Source organism: Chinchilla lanigera, unplaced genomic scaffold, assembly GCF_000276665.1.
Source record: "Chinchilla lanigera isolate Chin_1 unplaced genomic scaffold, ChiLan1.0 scaffold00077, whole genome shotgun sequence".
Classification (NCBI taxonomy): Eukaryota; Metazoa; Chordata; class Mammalia; order Rodentia; family Chinchillidae; genus Chinchilla; species Chinchilla lanigera.
The window spans coordinates 9,591,494-9,612,121 of NW_004955478.1; the positions used below are offsets into that span (position 1 = coordinate 9,591,494).

A 20,628-nucleotide genomic window follows, 5' to 3' on the forward strand; every position below is an offset into this window, starting at 1 on the left:
TCGAAAAAAATTGTGCTTAAATTTCAAAAATATTTATTACAGTAAAAGAAACATTGCCAGCAATGAGCCTCCCTCAAGTAAAACACACTTAGCCCATTGTTCTGGCCAGTTTCTTTCTTTATTTTAAAGAGAATAATAATAGAAAAACAATAGCAAAACACCAACAACATAGACAGAAACAAAACAAAGCAGTAGCAATAAAAATGATAACAGGGTTTCAGAACAAGATGATAGGAATTAACAGTGGTTGTTATATTACATATTGTTATCTTCAATGAAGCTGCTTATATTACCAGATGTAAGAATGCAAGATTGATCAAACCAATAAAGAGAGTAAAAAATAAAAACAAACCAAAAACTCCATTAGAAATGATACAGAGTTTCACCAGACAAGATGGTAGGAATTTATCAATGGTTGTTACATTGCATATTGTTGTCTTCAAATTAGTTGTTCAGATTACCAGATATAAGTATGAAAAATTGGTCAAAAATTAAGCATTAACTATTCCTTTCAATAAGTCATTAGACATCAGCAGTACAGTCATACCAGCTATCCTTCTATATATATTTATTTTTTCTTTCTTTCTTCTTTCTTTCTTTTCTTTCTTTCTTTTTTCTTTCTTTTCTTTCTTCTTTCTTTCTTTCTTTCTTTCTTTCTTTCTTTCTTTCTTTCTTTCTTTCTTTCTTTCTTTTTCTTTCTTTTTCTCCTTTCCCTTATCCCAGTTGTTCCTTCCTTAGAGCAATTTCTGAAGATGTTCTGGAAGTCCTCTTTCATATCTTTAGTTATGCTATCATGGCTGCCTGAGCTTCCTGAATGGATTCAAGACATTTATTTTTCATTGTCATTTTTACTTCGAGGAAGAGCTAGAGGTCATGTAGAACCAGATCCAGTGAATAAGGTGGATAAGATACACTTTAATGTGTTTATAAGCCTACCTTTCCATTGGATGGCACTCAGAAGCAGCGTTTACCATACCTTTTTATCACTTATTTTTGTTTATGTATTAACTCTTTTTTTAATTTAAAAAATTTATTGCTACATGTTTGCATTCATTGCACACATCTTAATTATTCTTTTTACTTCCCTTTCTCCCCCTTTCCTTGTCCATCCCTCCATCTCTTGGTCCTTTTCCCATTTTCAAAATATCTATCTTATCACAGCTCTGAAATTCACTCATGAAAAGGGACTTCCACAATTCTTCAGAAAGTGGCAGTAAAGATATGATAAAAGGGCTTAAAGTAAGAAGGAGTATTTTGCAGGGAAATAAGAGCAATATGTATTTTTTGACCAGCCTTTGTGTGCATGTGGGATGGGGTTAGCATTATGACCAAAGCATTAAGGACTTGGATCATGCCTCCTATTTGAATTTCTGTGAAGTTAACATCTCACGTCATCCCAAGCATCACCATGCCACTGTTACAGAGAATCAATGTTGTGGCATGGTATATATAGGAAAAAAAAAGAAAAAGAGAGAGAGAGAGAGAGAGAGAGATGGAAACAGGCTACACCTTGTCTCCTTTGGTTTTTGTGTGATATGGAAAAAATTCAATTACTCCTATGTATTCCAAAGAAGAATGTAAAAGTCATTTTAGAATAAAGGCCATTGGGTATTCTGCAGAACACCAAGAAAAGGGGCAAGGTGATCTCTAACAGAGGCTTTGGGGTAGATACACCAGCACGGGGACTCAGAATACCTACCCCACTGAGACTAACAGGACCTTGTCATCAGTGCGTGTTAGTGCTGTGCTAGATTAATGACCACAGAAGACTGACTTTGCTTAGAAAACAGGCCAGAAGTCTCTCAAGCAGTGGACTTCCACAGGAAAGTCATCAGGACTTCTGGGGATTCAAATGATGAGAAGCTGCTAAAGAGGCTATTAAGAGTCCAGACTGCACAGGGTCTCACAGCCTTTCTCTACTACCAGGAGGACACCCAAGCTTTTGCTTGTACTGTGGTGCCTATTTGAAGGAAAATGGGAGGAATGCTTGGGAGGAACCTTCTTAAAATGACTGAGTCAACCAAAATAATAGTTTTTCTTTTAAACCAGAAAAAAACTGAGTTACTTTTCATGGGCCAATTTGAGTCCGCCCCTCTTACCTTCCAACACCCAAACCACCGAGGAAGATGGAAGACTGACAGAGAAATGAAGTCACTTAAAAAATTTTAATAAAATACCTCAGTTATTGTGCGCATCAGTTAGCAGCATGATAAATTTAATCATGTTACACATACAGATCTATTGCTTTAACTTTGTTGTTTATGACTACGCCGCAACTTACTCTTTCTGCTCCCTCAGAGTGATTTCCCTTCTTTTCTATATTTAAACACAGGCCTCCCAGTAATTCAAGTGTACCACTGTATATTGTTTAATCCTGATGGGACATAATTGGGTTTGTGTTTTGTTTTGTTTTGTTCTTTTGTTTTTCTTCCAGTACCAGGAATCGAACCCACAACCTTGCGCATGCCAGGCAGGCACTGTGCCGCTGAGCTAAATCCCCAGCCCTGTTTAATCCTGATGGAAAAACTCATGAATGAATGGTTTGCTAATGTTAATATATTAAAAGTTTTATTACACATGGCCTTATAACAAACAGCAATTGAAGGGAAATTTAGCAACTTAATTATCTATGAATTTAATTACAATACTTTGAAAGTCACTGGAATCCATATTTTTCTTTGAAAGTTTAGGGAAAACAGGAAAATGTTTAGGAATTATTCAACAGAGGGTGGAGCAAGATTGTGATAGAATAATAGTCTCCAGACATCACAGTAAAACACTCCATCAGTCATCCCTCCACAAAAACACTAATTTAATCAGCTATTCACTTACGAGGCTACCTTCACAAGAGCTAAGAAAATGAGATAAAGAAGACAGGAAGGAAAGAATTGCCCATATCAGCCCTTCCGCAGCTCCAAGTAGCACAGCATGAAGAAAGGTGCCTCCTGCTTTGGGGAGAAAGAGGAACTTAAGTATAGGCTTTAGATTTGGAACTCAATGGAAGGCCAATCCTTATGGGGCCAAGTACAGATCAGAGTCCCAAGGCCACTGCCTCCAGTGCAGTGTCCATAGACATAGCCTTGGCCCTCCCTTACCTAGCCCGGCAAGCAAGAGAATGCTTCACCACTCCTCCTCCAAAAGTTAGGTAGAACAGCTTAAAAAAGAATCATCTTGTGGGGGATGGGACAGGGAAGAAAGCACAAGACGGTGCCTAGAATTCAGTGCTGGGTCAGTAAAACCCAACACTGGGCATTTCTCAACAACCGCTGTTCCCGGGTCAATACCTGTGGGTGAAGCCTCTGGAGTGGCCCCTGTGCCAGGCAGGACCCAGAGCCTCAATGGAATGGACCATATTCCAACATCATTTGGTCAGCATCATTTGAGATGCTGACTGGCTGTGACAGTTTCAGGTCATGAGTAAGTACACCGAATCATAACGGTTTGCTCTGCCTCTGTATTGTTCTGGTCTCAGCAGGCTGTGGGTACAATGTTGTGTTGAAACACTGATATTCATGGGATATCCTAGCCCATCCTTGCCTAATCCCAGGTAGCAAAACACAGAAAGTTGTTATCTACTTAGAGTTCTAAAAAAATGGGCTGGTGCTTTGGTGCCTAGGGTTGGATCCTAATGATGAAGCCACACAGCAGAAAGCATCTTTCAGAGACTGATCTCAGGCTGGTGACTCTGGCAAGGCATTTGGGCCCACCTTGGCCTCAGGGAGAGCTACCTGGTTTTAGGCACTTCTGAAGTCCATCCTAAGAATACACCATCCTAAGAATACTCTAGGTTTGGGACAAACTTGGGCTTATTCATGCTTGCCTGCTAAAACAGTTATAACACATCAACTGTAGACTGACAGCAAATATGAAGTTAAGGTGATATCTAGTGCTTGAAATAGCAGCAGTGACCTCAGACTCAAAAAAGATAAGAGGTATGCTTAGTATTTCTAGGAGGAGAGGCACAAAAAAAAGCCAAATTATGAAGAATTGGATAAATACCTACTTTGAAAATGCAAATTTTGCCGTATACCAAGCATCAAGAGCTTTAAGGAAACTATGACCTCATCTAATGGGTAAAATAAGACACCAGAAACAGGAAAAAGTAAAAGATGCATTAAAACTCTTAGAGACAAAGAGTAAACAAGATTACTAAACAAATAGTAATTGGGAAAGGGAAAGAAACTGCTCAAAAGGAAAGAACACCTGGGATGGAGGGAAGGGAAAAGAAAACATATATATATATATATGTATTTCAAACAGCCTCTTGTATATATATATACAAGATAGGTAAGGTAATTATACTACTAATTTCTATTAGCTCATTGAAAAGAACAGTTTGTGCTTATATTGTTTGATCAATTTTGCATACCTATATCTTGAAATCTGAGCAACTACCTTGAAGATAACAATATGCAACATACTTAACTATTGTTAATTTCCCACTATATTGTTTCTTGTTTTGAAATTCTGTACCATTGAATTTATTATTTTTCTCTCTTTAAAATTAAAAAAGACAGAACCCAGCAGAGTGGCCCATGCCTATAATCCTAGCACTCAGAGAAGGCTGAGGCAGGAGGATCACTGCAAGTACAAGGCCAGCCTGGGCTACATAATCTGTCAAGGCCAGATACCCTGTTTGAAAAAAAAAAAACCTGTTACAGAATTTAAATAAGGAAATTATATGAATAACAACAAACTCAGAAACAATTTAATACTTTCTTAGAATAATTTAACAGAAAGATTAATGTAATGTTTAAAAGCTGAGACAGAAATCCTGGCATAAGAAAATACACTACAGAAATTTAAAAATGTGCAATGGAGACCACTGTGAAGCAGACCTGAGCAGGACTTAAGCTAACCAATTGGCTTTTCATGTTCACTTGTGAATCTGTCCAAAGCCTAGGCTCCTTGTCTGGAAATGGCAGACTCATAGTAAGTGAACCTCTGTGAGTCACTAATCCCTACTGAAAGTAATAGTGATGAAGCCTGAAAGCCTCAAAGGATAAAACAAGATCATAGCCAAGCACACACCTGGATTCAACCTCAACTAGATAAAGACTATAGCCTCAGGCATCTCATTCCTGTGCGGATTAACTTAATACCTTACTTGGAGAAGTCCTTGCATGATTCCACCCTTCTTAAGTACTCCCCTCCCTTCTTCTGATAATCAAATAAATACAGGCTACTCAGAGAAGATTTTGGTCTTAGCCCTGACAGAATCTGGAATTCTGTGAGAGGGTTTTGATCCTCCTGGAGCCCTGAAATCATTCCACTTGCCTCTTGTTATTTAGCCTTCACTCTATACTTGTTCAGGAGATTGTGGACCTGATGACCTGCAGTAACTGAAGGGTAATATTAACCTAATAAACATGACTGAAAGTATTGGTAGCAGGATAGATTATATAGAAAAATCAGAGGTGCTAAAGAGAGGCTATTTGAAAATATATGGTTGGAAGATAAAAAGTGAAAAGGAATGGGAAAAAATTGAGATATATTTAAAGAGCAAATATTCTTGTGTATCAAAGGTGAAACCACATTAAATCTGGAAAAAAATGCACACATTTTATTCTAATATTTATCATATAAGCCTCTAGTCCCTCATATATAAAATAATGATTATAATAGCACTGACAACATAGATACCATATCAATTAATAAATTAATGTATGAAAATCAGTTAACACAACACTAGGTATATAAAAATGTCCATGAAAAAGTAATCGTTATTATTTCTATTATGCTGGCTTAGGTTTCAAATTTTTAAAATGTAGGAGGTGAAGAATAGTACCGGCAAAATATCTGGAAATTAGAGATCCTCTGTTGAAAAATAGCAGTATATTTTATTTTGAAAAATAGCAGTATATTTTATTTTGAAAATGCTGAAATTCAAGTCAAAGCAACAATTAAAAATAAAGTGGCAGGTGTTCTATAAGGCAATGGTTACATATTCAATACACTGTTGCAAAAACACATTTTTAAAAACTTAATATCTCAGTTGTATATCAACTTCTTACCCATAAAAATCTTAGCTTCATTCAATAGTTCATTAAGTTGAACTTTCCCATCATCTGTAAAGCAAAATAGAAATCACAGAGACCACAATGAGATTCACAGACACAACAATGAGATTCACAGACATAATATGAAATTACATTGTGAGACAGAGCACAAGAAATTAATAATTTTCCATGATTTTCACTATAATAATACTTCTAGAGTTCCTCCTCACACCACATGAAAAATAAGCTTTCTTAAAAAAACAGTGCATACACTCTTTTCATTAAAGTATTGTTAAGTGTTAAACTCTACTTGTAGCATTAGAGCAAAAATTTAAAAAGCATTCTCAAAGATTTGGTCTCTTGACCACTCTAATCTCTCTGGTATTTAAGGAAGGAAATTAAATTTAATAAATGTCTACCAAGCCATGTATTAGATTTGTGGTTTCATATACCATTTCTCAAACTTCTGTGGTTACAACTTTTTTAACACATAAAGAAATTAAAACTCAGAAAAGTTAAATCCTTGACTGAAATCACAAGGCTAGTATGTGATTGGAAAACTTATCTGTCAGATTCTCAAAGCAGGACTTGCTCTATTTCATGAAATCAATCAGGCTGCTGGTACTGGATCTAAAGCAGCACAATCCCTTGCATCACTGTTTTAAAAACTGACCATGACCACAGTTAGTCCCCAGTGAGCATGTTCACTAATCTGATATTTCTAACCTCCAGTCGTTTTTTTTTTTTTGTTTTTGTTTTTGTTTTTGTTTTTCTCCGGTACCAGGAACTGAACTCACGACCTTGCACTTGCCAGGCAGGCGCTTTTGCCGCTGAGCTAAATCCCCAGCCCCCCTCCAGTCGTTTTTCACTCATAATTTTGTCTATATATTTCCATTTGCAGTTTAATCTAATGGATCTTTAAGAACAAACATCATTGTGACGCTCTTGTCCAGAGTTTTGCATAGGCTTTGTTTCTTTGAACTTGATTCAAGAAACATGGACTATGCTAAAATATCACGAAAGTGATGTTCAGTTCAACAAAAGGAAATTGCTTACTTCTGGACTAGGTTCCCTTAAGATATGTATCAGCTGTCTTTGGGAGACTAAACATTAAAGTGTTAGGAACATGAAATCACGAACCTACTATTCCAAGGGCTCCCAAGGAAGTGAGGGAGTGATATCTACAATGCTCATGATTACCTGGCTGCTGGTGTGACAGTCCTTCAGATTCCTTCTCAGAATAATTCATTCCCATTTTCTCCATAATGATGTCAAGGTTATCAACGTCAATTTTCCCCTCTTAGAAAAGAAATGAACTGTGAAAAGGATACTACGACTCCACACCACAAAACAGTTGTACTATGACTACTATGTTCAAAATTTATCCAAGTGACAACAAGGTCAAATGTCAGAGTTAGACGTAAAATTTATTTCATTAGATTTATGTTGAAGAAAAGCCTACTAGGCAAAAGTTCTGAAAGGCAACTGAACCCAAACCTCAGATCAGTATCACTTTCCTCTATCAGGCATTCCTGAACGATCCTATCTAAAGTAACTCTGACATTCCTCCACTCTTGGTCATATTACTTCCATTTTCTTTAATAGTATTCATAGCTTTCTAAAATTATCTCATTTTTGATTTAGTAATCCCTTCACCTACTAAGGAAAAGTGAGTTTCATGAACATTGTATGATTCAATGAAAAGGGAAAGAGGATTTTAAAAAAGAACTGGGATCTCTTATATACACGTAGCAACTCCTCACAACAAGTGTAACCATTATGTAATACAAACATACTAATAAAAAAAACTGAAAAAAATAAAATAAATTTACATTATTTCTGAGGAAATAGTATTCCTACACTTATAATTAATTATACCCCTGAAAGTAAGATTTATCTTTGTTGTCTACATTATCTAGAAAGTAGTCTCCATTGCTGATAAAACTCTGAGTTCTCCACTTCACAGTTTTGCTGCATGGGCCCAGAGGTTGTTTGTTTTTCCCTTATTTCTAAAGTTGGGACATCTTTCCAATATACTAGTTGACTAGTAGATATTAACTGAAAAACCTTATATAGTAAAAACAATATATGGTAGCCTGACTTACAATCAAATAAATGACTAAGAAATTAGTATAAGAATCAAAGCAAAAGTACTACAGTTTCCTGCCCTTTTCTCTTTTAAGAACCACTTATATCTATTAGTTTCCTGTAAGTTTTTCCTCCAGCCATAATAAAATGTGACTATATAATTAAACACTGAAAGATTTTAACATGTTATAAAGACAGAAATCTAAAATTTATTTTAAAATTTTCCATAATGGCTTTCCCAAATGAAATGAAAGGAAGAATTAGAGCACATTTTCTTTCATTTTCCTCAGAAGTAATGTGAATTTATTTTATTTTTTTCAGTTTTTTTTTATTAGTACGTTTGTATTACATTCTGGTTACACTTGTGAGGAGTTGCTGTGTGCACATAAGAGCTCTCAGTTCTTTTTTAAAATCCTCTTTCCCTTTTCATTTAATTTAATAATACAATTATTAGTGATTCATGTCCATCCTGATATTTCTATATTCCCACCTGCTCCTGCTACTCTACCCCAATTATTTACAAGCAAATTCAAACATCATATCACATCATTTGTAAATATTTCAAAGTTTATTACAAAAATATAAAATACCTTATAAATGTTATTCCTAAACCATTACCATGCTAAATTTTTAACAATTATCCCTCATACTGTCAAATATTCTCTTATATTAACATTTAATTGATTATCTCAATTTTATATAATTTAGTGAAATAATAATCCTTCTACAGTCCATTCCCAGCATTGCAATATTGTAGTTCTTGGGCCCTTTTAATTTATGGATCCCTTCCCCACTCCATTCTCTTTATGGAGGGAAGATGATTATCAGCAGAACTAACCATGTAACTAGCTCCCTCTGACTTCTAGAGGAAGGAGAAGGCCTAGAAACTGAGCTCCATCACAGGACCCGTGATGCCATCCCTACATCATCCTTGTAGTCATCCCTACAAGATGAAACTCTAGATAAAAATTGAAACAATGAGGTTTGGTGAACTCTTAGGCTTGTAAACACACTAACGTGCTGGAAGATTGGCACCTGAAGATACCATCAAGGCTCTGTCCCCATCTACCTATACAGCTTTCTACCTTGTTTATCTCTTCCAACTCTACGTAGTATCCTTTTTTAGTATCCTTTATAATTACCCAATAATTTTAAGTACAGTGCTTTCTTGAAATGCCCGAGTTTATGAACCTCGGGGGGGGGGTGTGGGAATGCTCTTGCTGGTTGGCCTGAGTACGGGTGGTGCTCTGCAAGTACAGTTCACGGCTAAAGTAAGGGTAATGGTCCTGAGCCCCCTAGTAGGTGGAGCACATGCTTTGAGAGTGTGGCTTTCAGATGAGCCTGGTTCTGACAGTGTTGGCTATAGGTATAAGAGTGTGATCAAAACCTTAACCTATGGCCAACACCCAGCAGAGACAAGAGGGCTAATTGCTTTTTCCACCTATCAGTGTGAATAGGACATGCTTCAGCTTGAATGACTGCCACAGTCTGGAGTATAGGGACGGAAGGGCCCTGGAGCATAGAGGGCACCCCACGAACCCACGGACCATAAATATAGACAGAGAAAATCATGACCTTCTGGATTCAAAAGATGGCAGATCCTAAAAAGAAATCATTCATTCAAAAACACAAAGGAATTTTTTAATTTCATGAATTTTTTCTTTCATTAATTTCTGGGGGTTTATCTTGTCTAGTGAAACTCTGGTATTATCTCTAACGTTTTATTGAAGAATTATTTTCTTATTCTCTTTAATGGTTTGAGCAATCTTTCATTCTTACATCCAATAATCTGAGCAATGTAGTTGAGGATAGCAATATGCAGTGTAACCACCACTACTGATTTGTACTAATTTGTCTTGAGACCCTGTATCACTTTGAATGTTTTTGCTCTGATTTGTTTATGTTCGTGATACTGGTACGCTGCTACTGTTCTATTTTTTGTTTGTTTGTTTGTTTCTCATGTACTACTCTCTTTAAAATAAAATTTAAAAAAAATTTCAGGGGGTTTGGTTTTTTTCTTTTTTCTACTATCCATTTAAATTTTTTCCTTCTTATTTTATTTTACTTTCTTTTTTCTTTTTCAAGTTCATTTTTTTCTGTCACTTCTATCTAATACTATTAACTCTTTTATTCCTCAATAGAGTCTCAGATCTTATTTTTACTCCCCCTCATCTGCAGTTGATTAACATTTCAAATTTTACTTGTGATATTCACTGGATACCCACTATCTCTGTCTTTGCCAGTATAACCATGAAACTTTATGAACTTTTAGATAGTTAACTCTATGCTATACTTTTGAATATTGATCTATTGTTAGTAGAAGTGAAGTTGTTCCATTTGTAGATATTTACTGTACATCAATATTTGGTGTGTTTTAGCACTTGTACTATAATTATAGAACTCTTTTTTGTGGTTAAGGGTGGGTACATTATTGTTTTTTAGGGCATGTCAATATACATTTTGTCTTTGATATTATTATTGTTGATTTTATTGCTGTAGCCCAGGTGATGTAGGTGTTGCTATCAGTTTTCTCCACATGCCAATGTCTGGATTGCCTTGGTGTCATTAATAATACTGTAGCCTAGTTCCAGATAACTGGGTACTGAGAAAATTTCACTATACCCTCTACTTCCAAATAAACAGAGGTGGGGGGATTCAGGGACAGAAGGAAAGGACTGTAGTTAGCCACAACCGAAGTGCATCACTGACTGAAAAGCACATGCTAACTGAAAAAGTCTCCATACTAACGACGAAGTCATCCACTATCACAAATCTACAAACCTCAGTACCAAAAACCCAACCAACCAAACAAAAAACAGGAACTTGAGAAGACACGGTAACAAAATGCCTCCAAAAACTACAACTCCTGTGCTTGCTTCAGCAGTACATATATAAAAACTACAGCTCCACCAAAATGGATCCATGGGGAATCAAAGGGGAGGAAATTAAAAACCACACAGCCAAATTATTCAAAAGATAATGGAGGAGATTTTTTAAAAAGACAGATCAATGAGGTGCTTAGCAAGTTCAAAGATGATATACCTAAACAGATAATGGACTTAATTTTTAAAAAAAGATCAGTGAGTCAATAGATGACATTAATAAAATGCCAGTAGAGCTAAACAAACTGTATAAAACTTGAATGTCCAGTATGGAAAATAATTAGACTCCAGGAAGAGGTACCAAACAGAAATTCAAGAGATTAAAAATGCTACTGATAGCATGGGCAGCAGAAACAACCAAAGTGAGGAAGAGTGTATTAAAACTAGAATAAAGAGCTGTTAAAAGTGACCATATATGCAGATACACCTTCACAACAACAGGACATGAAAAATGGATCCAAATGCAGCTAGATGGTCCAAAGTAGACTCATCTAAGATTAACTAGAATTAATAAAAAATCAAAAGACAGCCCAAAGACTTAAAAAATCATATTTGCAGAAAACTTTCCACCAAATATGGGGAAAGAATTTAACATGCAGATAAATGATGCATATAGAACCCCAAGTAGCCATGATCACAGAAGAAACTTTTCTTGATACCCAGAAGTCTAATGCAAGAACAGAATCTTAAAGTTGTTAGAGAAAAGCAATGAATTCCTTATAAAAGAAAACTCACTAGAATTACAGCAGACTTCTTAATACAAACTTTAAAGGTCAGAAAAACTTTGAGTGAAGTGTTTAAAGTCCTAAAATAAAACAATATCCAACGCAGACTGATATATCCTGCAAAATTGTGTTTCAAAGTTGACAAAGAAATGAGATATTTCCATGATAAAGAAATTCATGACCACCAAACTAGCACTCCAAAAAATTCTCAAGCATATCCTAGAAACAGAAAAGCTGTTAGACATGTCAAAAGGTCCAATGAATACACCAGTAGGATGAGCAATTAAGTAGATGAGAAAGAAAGGGAATCAGTAACAGGAAAATAATGCGTTGACAGGAGTAAGTCACTACCTTTCAGTAATAATTCTCAATGTGATTGGTCTGAATTCTCCATCAAAAGACACAGGTGACAGAATGGATTGTGAAACAAGATCTGACATTACACTGTGTACATAAAATATATTTAACCCAAAAAGAAATTCACAGTTTGAAAATCAAAAGATGAAAAACAATACTTCATGCAGGAGTAACTATCCTATTTTCAGACAAAGTAGACTCTAAGCCAAAATTGACAAGAACAATACAAGAATATCTACTATTACCATTTCTGTTTTACTTAGTATTTGAAATATTAGCCACAGCAATGAGGCAAGAGAAAACAATTTTAAAAAAACATATATATATGTATATATATACACACACATATATGTATATATATACATACATATATACATATATACATACATATATATGTGTATATATGCACACACACAAATAAAACATATATATGTATACTCATTAGTCATTATTATTATTTAAAAATAGCATGATCACCTATGTGGAAGACTTCAAAACATTCCACCAAAAGTCTCTTAGAATTAATTACAAAATTCACCAGTGTAGCAGGATACAAAATTAACACACAAACATCAATAGCATTTTGTACACCAATAATGAAGTTACTAAGAAAGAAATTAGGGAAACAATATTGTACAATTCACATTAGCATCAAGAAAAATTAAATATTGAATAATTAATCTAATCAAGGAAATGAAACTCACAGTACTCTGAAAAAGATTGAAGGGCATAGCAGAAAATGGAAAATAGTCCCGTTCCTGGATAGCCATACTTCCAAAACTAACACACAGGTTTAAAGAAATCTCAATTCTCAAAAAAAGAGAGCATTCCTCACAGAACTAGAGAAAACTATTCTAAAATTCATGTGGAACCAGTACAGACCCAGAGAAAATGCCATGTACTGCCTAGAAGAATGTGTATTCTGTCATTTGGTGGAACACTCTGTAGATATCTGTTAAATCCATTTGTTGATCTTGTTTAACACTGATATTTCTTTTTTTGTGTATTTGATCTATTTGTGATAGTGAGGTGATGATATTTGATCTATTTGATACATCTATTTGATCTATTTGTGATAATGAGATGATGATAGCGATGTTTATCTGATCATTTATTCCAGTAGTGTTTGTTTTATGAAGCTGGGACATGATTGTTTGGTGTGCATATATTTATAGCTGTCACTTCTTCTTGAATTATTCTTTTAACCAATATGTAGTGACCTTCATAAAATAAACAGAAAAGCAAAAGCAGTCCTGAGTAATAAAAGCAAAGCAGGACACATCATAATTCTGGATTTAAAGTTATATTACAAAGCTATAGTGATGAAATCATGGTACTGGATCCAAAACAGACAGGTGGATCAATGGAACAGAATAGAGAATATAGAAGAAATCACAGGCATATTCACTGATCTTGTCTTTGACAAAGGGGCCAAAAACATATACTGGAGGCAAGGTAGCCCCTTTAATAAACAGTGTTAGGAAAACTGGCTATTCACATATAGAACGTTGACTCTAGACATATATCTCTCCCCATGCACTAAACTAAAATCAAAATGGATCAAAGATCTAAACCTTAAGATAGAAACAATCTTCTGGAAGATAACACAGGTAAAAATTTTGAAGACATAGGCATAGGCAAAGACTGTCTAAACAGAATCTCAGTTGTATGAGAAATAACAAGAATCAACAAATAAGATCATATCCAATTAAAAAGCATCTATACAGCAAAGGAAACAACAGAGTGAAGAGACAAACTAAAGAATGGGAAACAATTTTGTCATCTATTCCTCAGACAGAGGACTACTAGAATATATAAAGAATTCAAAAAAACTAGACCCCCCAAATGAAAGACCCAATCAAAAAATGAGTAACTGAAATCAATGGACACTTCTCAGAAGAAAAAGTACAAATGGCCAACAAATACACTTTTAAAATGTTCAACATCTCTGGTCACTAGAGAAATGTAAATTAAAACATTCCATCTTATTCCAGAAAGAATGACTATCATCAAGAAATCCAATAATAATGAATGCTGGCAAGACTGTTGGGAAATAAGAACGCTTCTGCATTATTGGTGGAAATATAAACTAATATAACCACTATGGAAATTAGTATGGAGATTCCTCAAAAAACTAAAACTAGGTATTTCATTCAACCCTGCTATTTGCTTTCTAGATATCTTCCCAAAAGATGTCATGTGTACTCATGTTTATAGCAACACAATTCATATTAGCTAAATATTGGAGGTGGCCTATATGTCCATCAACAGATGAATGGATAAAGAAAATGTATGTATACATAAAGGAGTACTACTATGCCATAAACAAGCATAGTCTTGAGTCATTTGTAGGAAAATAATGCACATTGAAGCCATAATGTCATGATATTAATCAGGCACATAAGTTTTAATATTAAATGATTTCTTTTATAAGGAGGGAGGGAAAGTAAAGAGCACAAAAAAAGAATTTCAATGTGTTATGTACATGTACCAGTACCCCACAAGGAATATACTCATTATATAATGCAAATATTTACTAATAAAAGTATTTAAAAAGAATTTAGATAGAATAAAATTTAAACTGGAATTTTGCATAATTTTTACTTACATTTCTTTGTAAATCAACTTTGTTGAACTATAATTTACATACAATTAATCACAACCTTAAGAACTCAGTCTAAATTTAGTAAGTGTATACAACCATGTAAATATCTGTAGAATTATGATATAAAACCTATCCTTTTTTGAGCCTTTCAACCTATCTAATTGCCTAATGTTATGGTTGATTCACTGTGTCAACTTGAGAAGTTTGGAAGCTTAACTAAGTGACTCAGCAGTCCTACATCTAGGGTGTAGAAAACATGCCCTAGGGAGGCTGTATACACTCTAAATGTTGTAACGGTTGATACATTGTGTCAATTTGAGAAGTTTAGAGTTTAACTAAGTAACTCAGCAGGGGGGCAGCATCCTCCCTCTGTAAACACCTAAGCCTGGGCAAGAGGAGTGCAGGGAGACGATGTGAGTGCTACACATGCCCCAGGGTGGGTAGCCTGCTGACAATACAAGGGAGGAAACGAGTCTTGCTCCCTGCTTTTTGCTCCTGTTGCTTTTGCTGTCTTCTGCCACCATGACTGTTGCCCCTCTGCCATGCCACCCTGCTTTGCCGCCAGCTGAATTATGGATTAAAATGTCCACAAACTGTGAGTTAAATAAACCTTTCCCTCTTTAATTTTGGGTGTTGGGTATTTTGTCCCAGCAACAAGAGAAAACTAACCAACACATCTAACCTCTTTTCTTCTTCCGCACTTCTTGCTGTCTTCCAGGCTTACTTTCCTTCTATTCTTGCTCATCTACTCTTATTTTCCTCTGTTTTTTTTTTTAAGTTAAGTGACTCACAGGAGTCATTCTGTCCCTGTCAAAGTAAGCCTTTTTGCAGTCCATTCTGCTAAAACATAAACCTGAACAGTCATTGATATGCTTTCTGATTGTAGACTTGCTTGCTCTAAAAAATAGTATCATAAAGTAGTTACTATTTTGTTCTCTATTCTCCCATTTTGCAGAATGATTTTGAGATTCATCCAGGATGTTGCACTCACCAGTAAATTTATCACATATATTTATTTATTTGGTGTGCATATATTTATTTTATATTGTTGGGAATATTCTGATGTCTAAATAGCTTGTATTTTGTTTATTCATTTATACATTGATAGACATTAAGGTTGCTACCAAGTTTTAGCTATTATAAATAAAATGTATGAATATCCATTCATGACTTTTGGGAAAAAAATATGTATATTCATTTGTCTTGGAAAAATGCTTAAGTGTGGGATTTCTGAGTCTTATGTTTATGTTCCAAGTTTTAAGGAATTGTCATACAAGTCTCACAATGATTAGAATACCCTCTGGCAACTGTATGAGTGCCAATTACTCTACATTACTGCCAACTTTTGCGTTGCCAACCTTTTTGTTTTTAGCTATTTTAGTAGATATGTAATGTGGTATCTACCTATGTTTTAAATTATGTTTCTCTGGTGACTAATAACATTTAGCATCCTTCTGTGTGGTAACTGGTTATTCACATATATTTCGCTAAGTGTCTGTTCCAATCTTTTGCCCATTTTTATTAGTTTGTGTTATTATTAAATAGTAATAGTTCTTAGTATTCAGAATACTGGTCTTTTCATCTTCTAGTGTCTTTTAGAAAGAGAAATTAATTTTGAAGTAGTCTAATCAATTATTTTTACTTACATGCTGAGAACACTTTGTCATCTGCCTAAGAAATCTTTACCCCAAGATCACAAAATTATTCACTTAGATTTTCTTTTAGGAAATTCTCCTTGGGGCCATGAAATATAAATAATTGACTTTGATTAGTTAGCCCAGTTTGGTTATCTTTGCTGAATTCTGGCTTTAGCTTCTACTGACCAAATTCATTGGTAATAATCTAATGTACATTGTTTATTATCAAGTGACAACTTCCAAGCATATTACTTAAAAATACCCAGATAAGTTAACTCCTACTTAAAGAGTGCAGTGAATAGTATTTTGTAAAAATACAAATAACCAAATTACTGAATTTTTCACTCACCTTTGTTTTCAAGAATACTAGTTTCATCCAGAATTGTATCTAGATTTAACTTTACATTCGCTAAAAAAAAAAGAAAGAACTTTGACAATAGAATGCTTTATGTATCAAGTCTACTATTATACTTAAAAATAAAATGAAGATTTGACTCATAATCAAAAACTACAATGATGGAATAAGAGCTAGATTACACTAATGAGCCCTTCAACCTATCTTCATTTCTAATACAGATGATGTTGAAACTCTAATTGCCTAACCTCTTTTTCTTCTCCCACACTTCTTGCTGTCTTTCAGGCCTCATCTTTCCTTCTGTTCTTATGCATCTACTCTTTTATTTTCCTTTGTCTGTTTTCTTTTTTTAAGTTAAGTGACTCAGAGGAATCATTTGCAGATATTATTTATGCCTGCCAGTGATACCAAAGTGTTAAAAGGAAGACAATAATTTTTAAATTAATTTGCATTTCAATTTGTATTTAAAAGCATGCAAATTAACTTTCAAAACCTATGGCCCTATTAATTAATACAAGCAGAGTGTCTGAGACTTCTTTCCTAACGATAGCAAGAGGAAGTGGACAGCCGTACAATGCTCTTGACTTTCTCCACTTCTATAAGCAGATCATCTGATGCCAACTCAGATAGAGAAGAAAAGTTTTTGACATACTTAAGACTTAACCTTTCTGACAACATTTCAAAGTTTCAGTATAGCAGAGTAACTGTATTTTAGTGTATCCTTATACTTAAGTCTGACTTTCTCTGAAAATTTAGTAACACCAGAAATACTTACTGTCTACTGGTAAATGGTCTTGTAGGATCTGCAATTCATTGTCTGTGGGCTCCACTTCCATCTTCTCTGGAATATTGCTCTTTCTAGTATCAATTTTCCCTCCTTAAGAAAGATAGTAAAATACATATTTGTGCAATATACAGTGAACTCTCTATTTCTGTGTGTATTTCCCCGTTTCAAAATAAAAATCAAGGCTGTGCAATGAATTTGTTTCAAATTCACACAAAATGAAAAGCAAAATCAGAGATAGAACTGGATATCATTAATCATTGTTCAAAGATCAGAAATATACCCCTGATGACCAGCTTAAACCAATATTTTTAAATGTGAAGTTGGCAGTTGTTCATCACTGAATTTCATTAAGTAGAAAATAATTCAATTATTTTGGCTACTGGTTACCACCTATGCCAGGAGCAAAATATTTGTTTCTTTCTACCCCATTTCATTCTTTTAGATTTATACTTAGATATTTAGTCACTTAAGTAACTTGATCATTGCAGATTTATGCCATCAATGTTTCTGCACATATCTAGATAATAAAAGCCAGAGTAATTATATTATTTAGAAAGAGACATAAAAGATATCATAGAAGTTGTTGAATATTACAATAGTACAAATTTTCTACCCATAGAAGAAACTCAGTATCAGTGAACACAAATTATCTATCAATAAATAAAATCATTAGCATTTTATTATTTATTAAGTAATATGGACACCAAGAAAAACAAAGCCAAAAATTTCAATGCAAAATATACAATAGGATTAGGAAATATACACCAAAATATGGACATTGGTTATTTTGCCTTTCGTCTGAAATTGGAGGTGATTTTTCCTTTGCCCTTTTATGTGTCCTGTGTATTCTCCAATTTTGCATATTATGCATATGCATGTCTATAATCATGAATAAACAGTAGGTTTTATTAAAATATTGCAAAAACTTAAGAGTTTAGTTTTATAGTTTCTTATTGCTAACTCACCTTTCAGAGGCTGCACGGTATCCATCAACTTAAGCTGGCTTATTTTTTCATCAGCTATAAGTAAAAAATATAAGGATTTAAACAGAAGTAATAATAGTATGGGAAGTCAAGCCAAAACACTGTAACTTAAAGTTATAAAAATTGATATAGACAGCAAACCTTTCACATTTTAAATTACTTTGTAATTGACAAGGAAAATATGTGTGCATTTATAATGTGCGACACAAACTTTTGAGGCATACAATGGCTAAGTCAAGCCGTTTAACACACTACCTCACATAGCTTTATGCTGATAACCCAAAATCTACTCTCTTAGCAGTCTTGAAGTATACAATCAATTAACTACAGTCATCATGAGGTATATATAATACATATTCTGGATTCACTACTCATGTCTAACTGAAAATTTGTATCCTTTGACCAACTTTTTGCCATTCCCTTCACACTACAGCCTCATAACCACTGCTTTACGCTCTATTTCTATGAGTTTGACTTTGTTAGATTCCACTTATAGGTAAGATCAGATGGATTTGTCTTTCTGTTCCAGGCTTATTTCACTTCACATACTGTCCCACAAGTCTATCCATGTTATTGTAAATGACAGCATTCCCTTCTTTTCAAAGGTTGAATTGTATGCTACTGTGCAAATATGTCACATATTTCTTTATCTATTTGTCTGCTGGATGTTTAGGCAATGTTAAATCTTAGCTATTGCGAATAATGATGCAGTGAATGATAGGATGCAGATATTGCTTTGACAGACTGATTTTACTTCCCCTGGATGTATATCTAGAAATGGGATTGCTGGATTTTATAATTATTCTATTTTTTATTTGGTTAGCATATTTAGGCAGTCTGATACTAGGCACATATATTTTTACAATTAAATAGCAATTTGTTAAGAACTCATTGTCTTTTTAAATGGAATTGAGTATAGTTAGCTGATTTTAGAGTACCTAACATTGTCAAATATATGGAAAATACATTTTAGAATTTCAAATAGTAAGTTATGCTGTACACTCTTTTTTTTGAGACAGGGTCTTGCTATGTAGTTCAGGCTGACCTTGAACTCACTTTGTAGCCCAGGCTGGCCTTGAACTCTCAGTGATCCTCCTGCCTCAGCCTGCCCGAATGCTAGGATTACAGGAGTGCACCATCACACCTGGCTTGATGTATAATCTTTTGTCCAAGAACATTTGAGAGTACAAAGGGCAAAACACGATGTCATTCTTAACCAAGAAAAGCTTCAGTGGCTCCTCCCACACTATTACCTGCAGGATGGAGTACAGGTCTCTCTGTTATATCCTTGCCTACTTTCGTAAGCACCAGCTCTTTAAAAAACAAACAAAACTCCATCAGATTAAGTTGCTTACAGTTGCCTAAAACAAACCATTATTTCCTTCTAGCTTACAGTTATTTCCTTTTACCTTTCTTTCTTCCCATCATTCCACAAATAATGCTGCACTTTCAACACTTTGCAATTTTCTTCATATTTTCCCTCTGCTCCCAAATAAACTATAAATTATTTGATGGCAGGAACAGATTTATTTCATCTTTGTATTCCTTGTGCTTACTATAGCTTCTGACACACATGAGATTCTAAATAAATACTTGTTGAACAAACAGATAAGCAAACTAAAAAAATCACAAGGATTAGACTTACTACCCTTTAAAAACTAATTCATGCCTATAAAAATCTACTACTTTGTTAGAGTAGCAATGCATTGATTTTTATATTTATAACCTGACATTGATAAATGAATTCAAAGGACAATAAATAACTAACATATACTATAGACTTAGAAAGAAAGAAGGGAAAAATATGTGTATATATACACACACAAGATAGCTAAGATAATTGTACTACTAATATCTGTTGCTTTAGGGAAAGGAACCGTTAATGTTTAATTGTTTTATCAATCTTACATGACTATATTTGTTTAACTGAGTAACCAATTTGAAGATAACAATATGTAATACAGCAACCATTGTTAATTTCTTATCTCCTTGTCTGAAATTCTGTATTGCTTTAACCTGTTTTGGTGTTGTTTTGTTCCTGTCTGTTTGTTTGTTAATATGTTTTCATTCTTTTATCTTTAAAAAATAATTATGTTAGTTTTTAAATTCATGATACAATATTGTAAATGAAGGATATACATTCTCTGCTACCTTGTTAAGTACTGTATAAACAAAAGATACCTTTATTAAATAGTCCTATTGATTATTTA

General features: G+C 34.3%; 1 protein-coding gene across 1 annotated transcript in view; it reads right to left on the reverse strand.

Annotated features, from left to right (window-relative positions):
* Efcab3 (EF-hand calcium binding domain 3) overlaps positions 1–20,628 on the reverse strand; it is a 494,429-nt gene that overhangs the window by 307,073 nt on the left and 166,728 nt on the right. Inside the window, exons 38-43 of the mRNA XM_005402243.2 lie at positions 19,672–19,731; positions 18,401–18,454; positions 17,424–17,525; positions 16,643–16,702; positions 7,200–7,298; positions 6,015–6,068 (exon numbers count right to left, since the gene is read on the reverse strand). Of these exons, the coding sequence (XP_005402300.2) occupies positions 6,015–6,068; positions 7,200–7,298; positions 16,643–16,702; positions 17,424–17,525; positions 18,401–18,454; positions 19,672–19,731 (429 nt within the window). The remainder of the gene's footprint in view (positions 1–6,014; positions 6,069–7,199; positions 7,299–16,642; positions 16,703–17,423; positions 17,526–18,400; positions 18,455–19,671; positions 19,732–20,628) is intronic.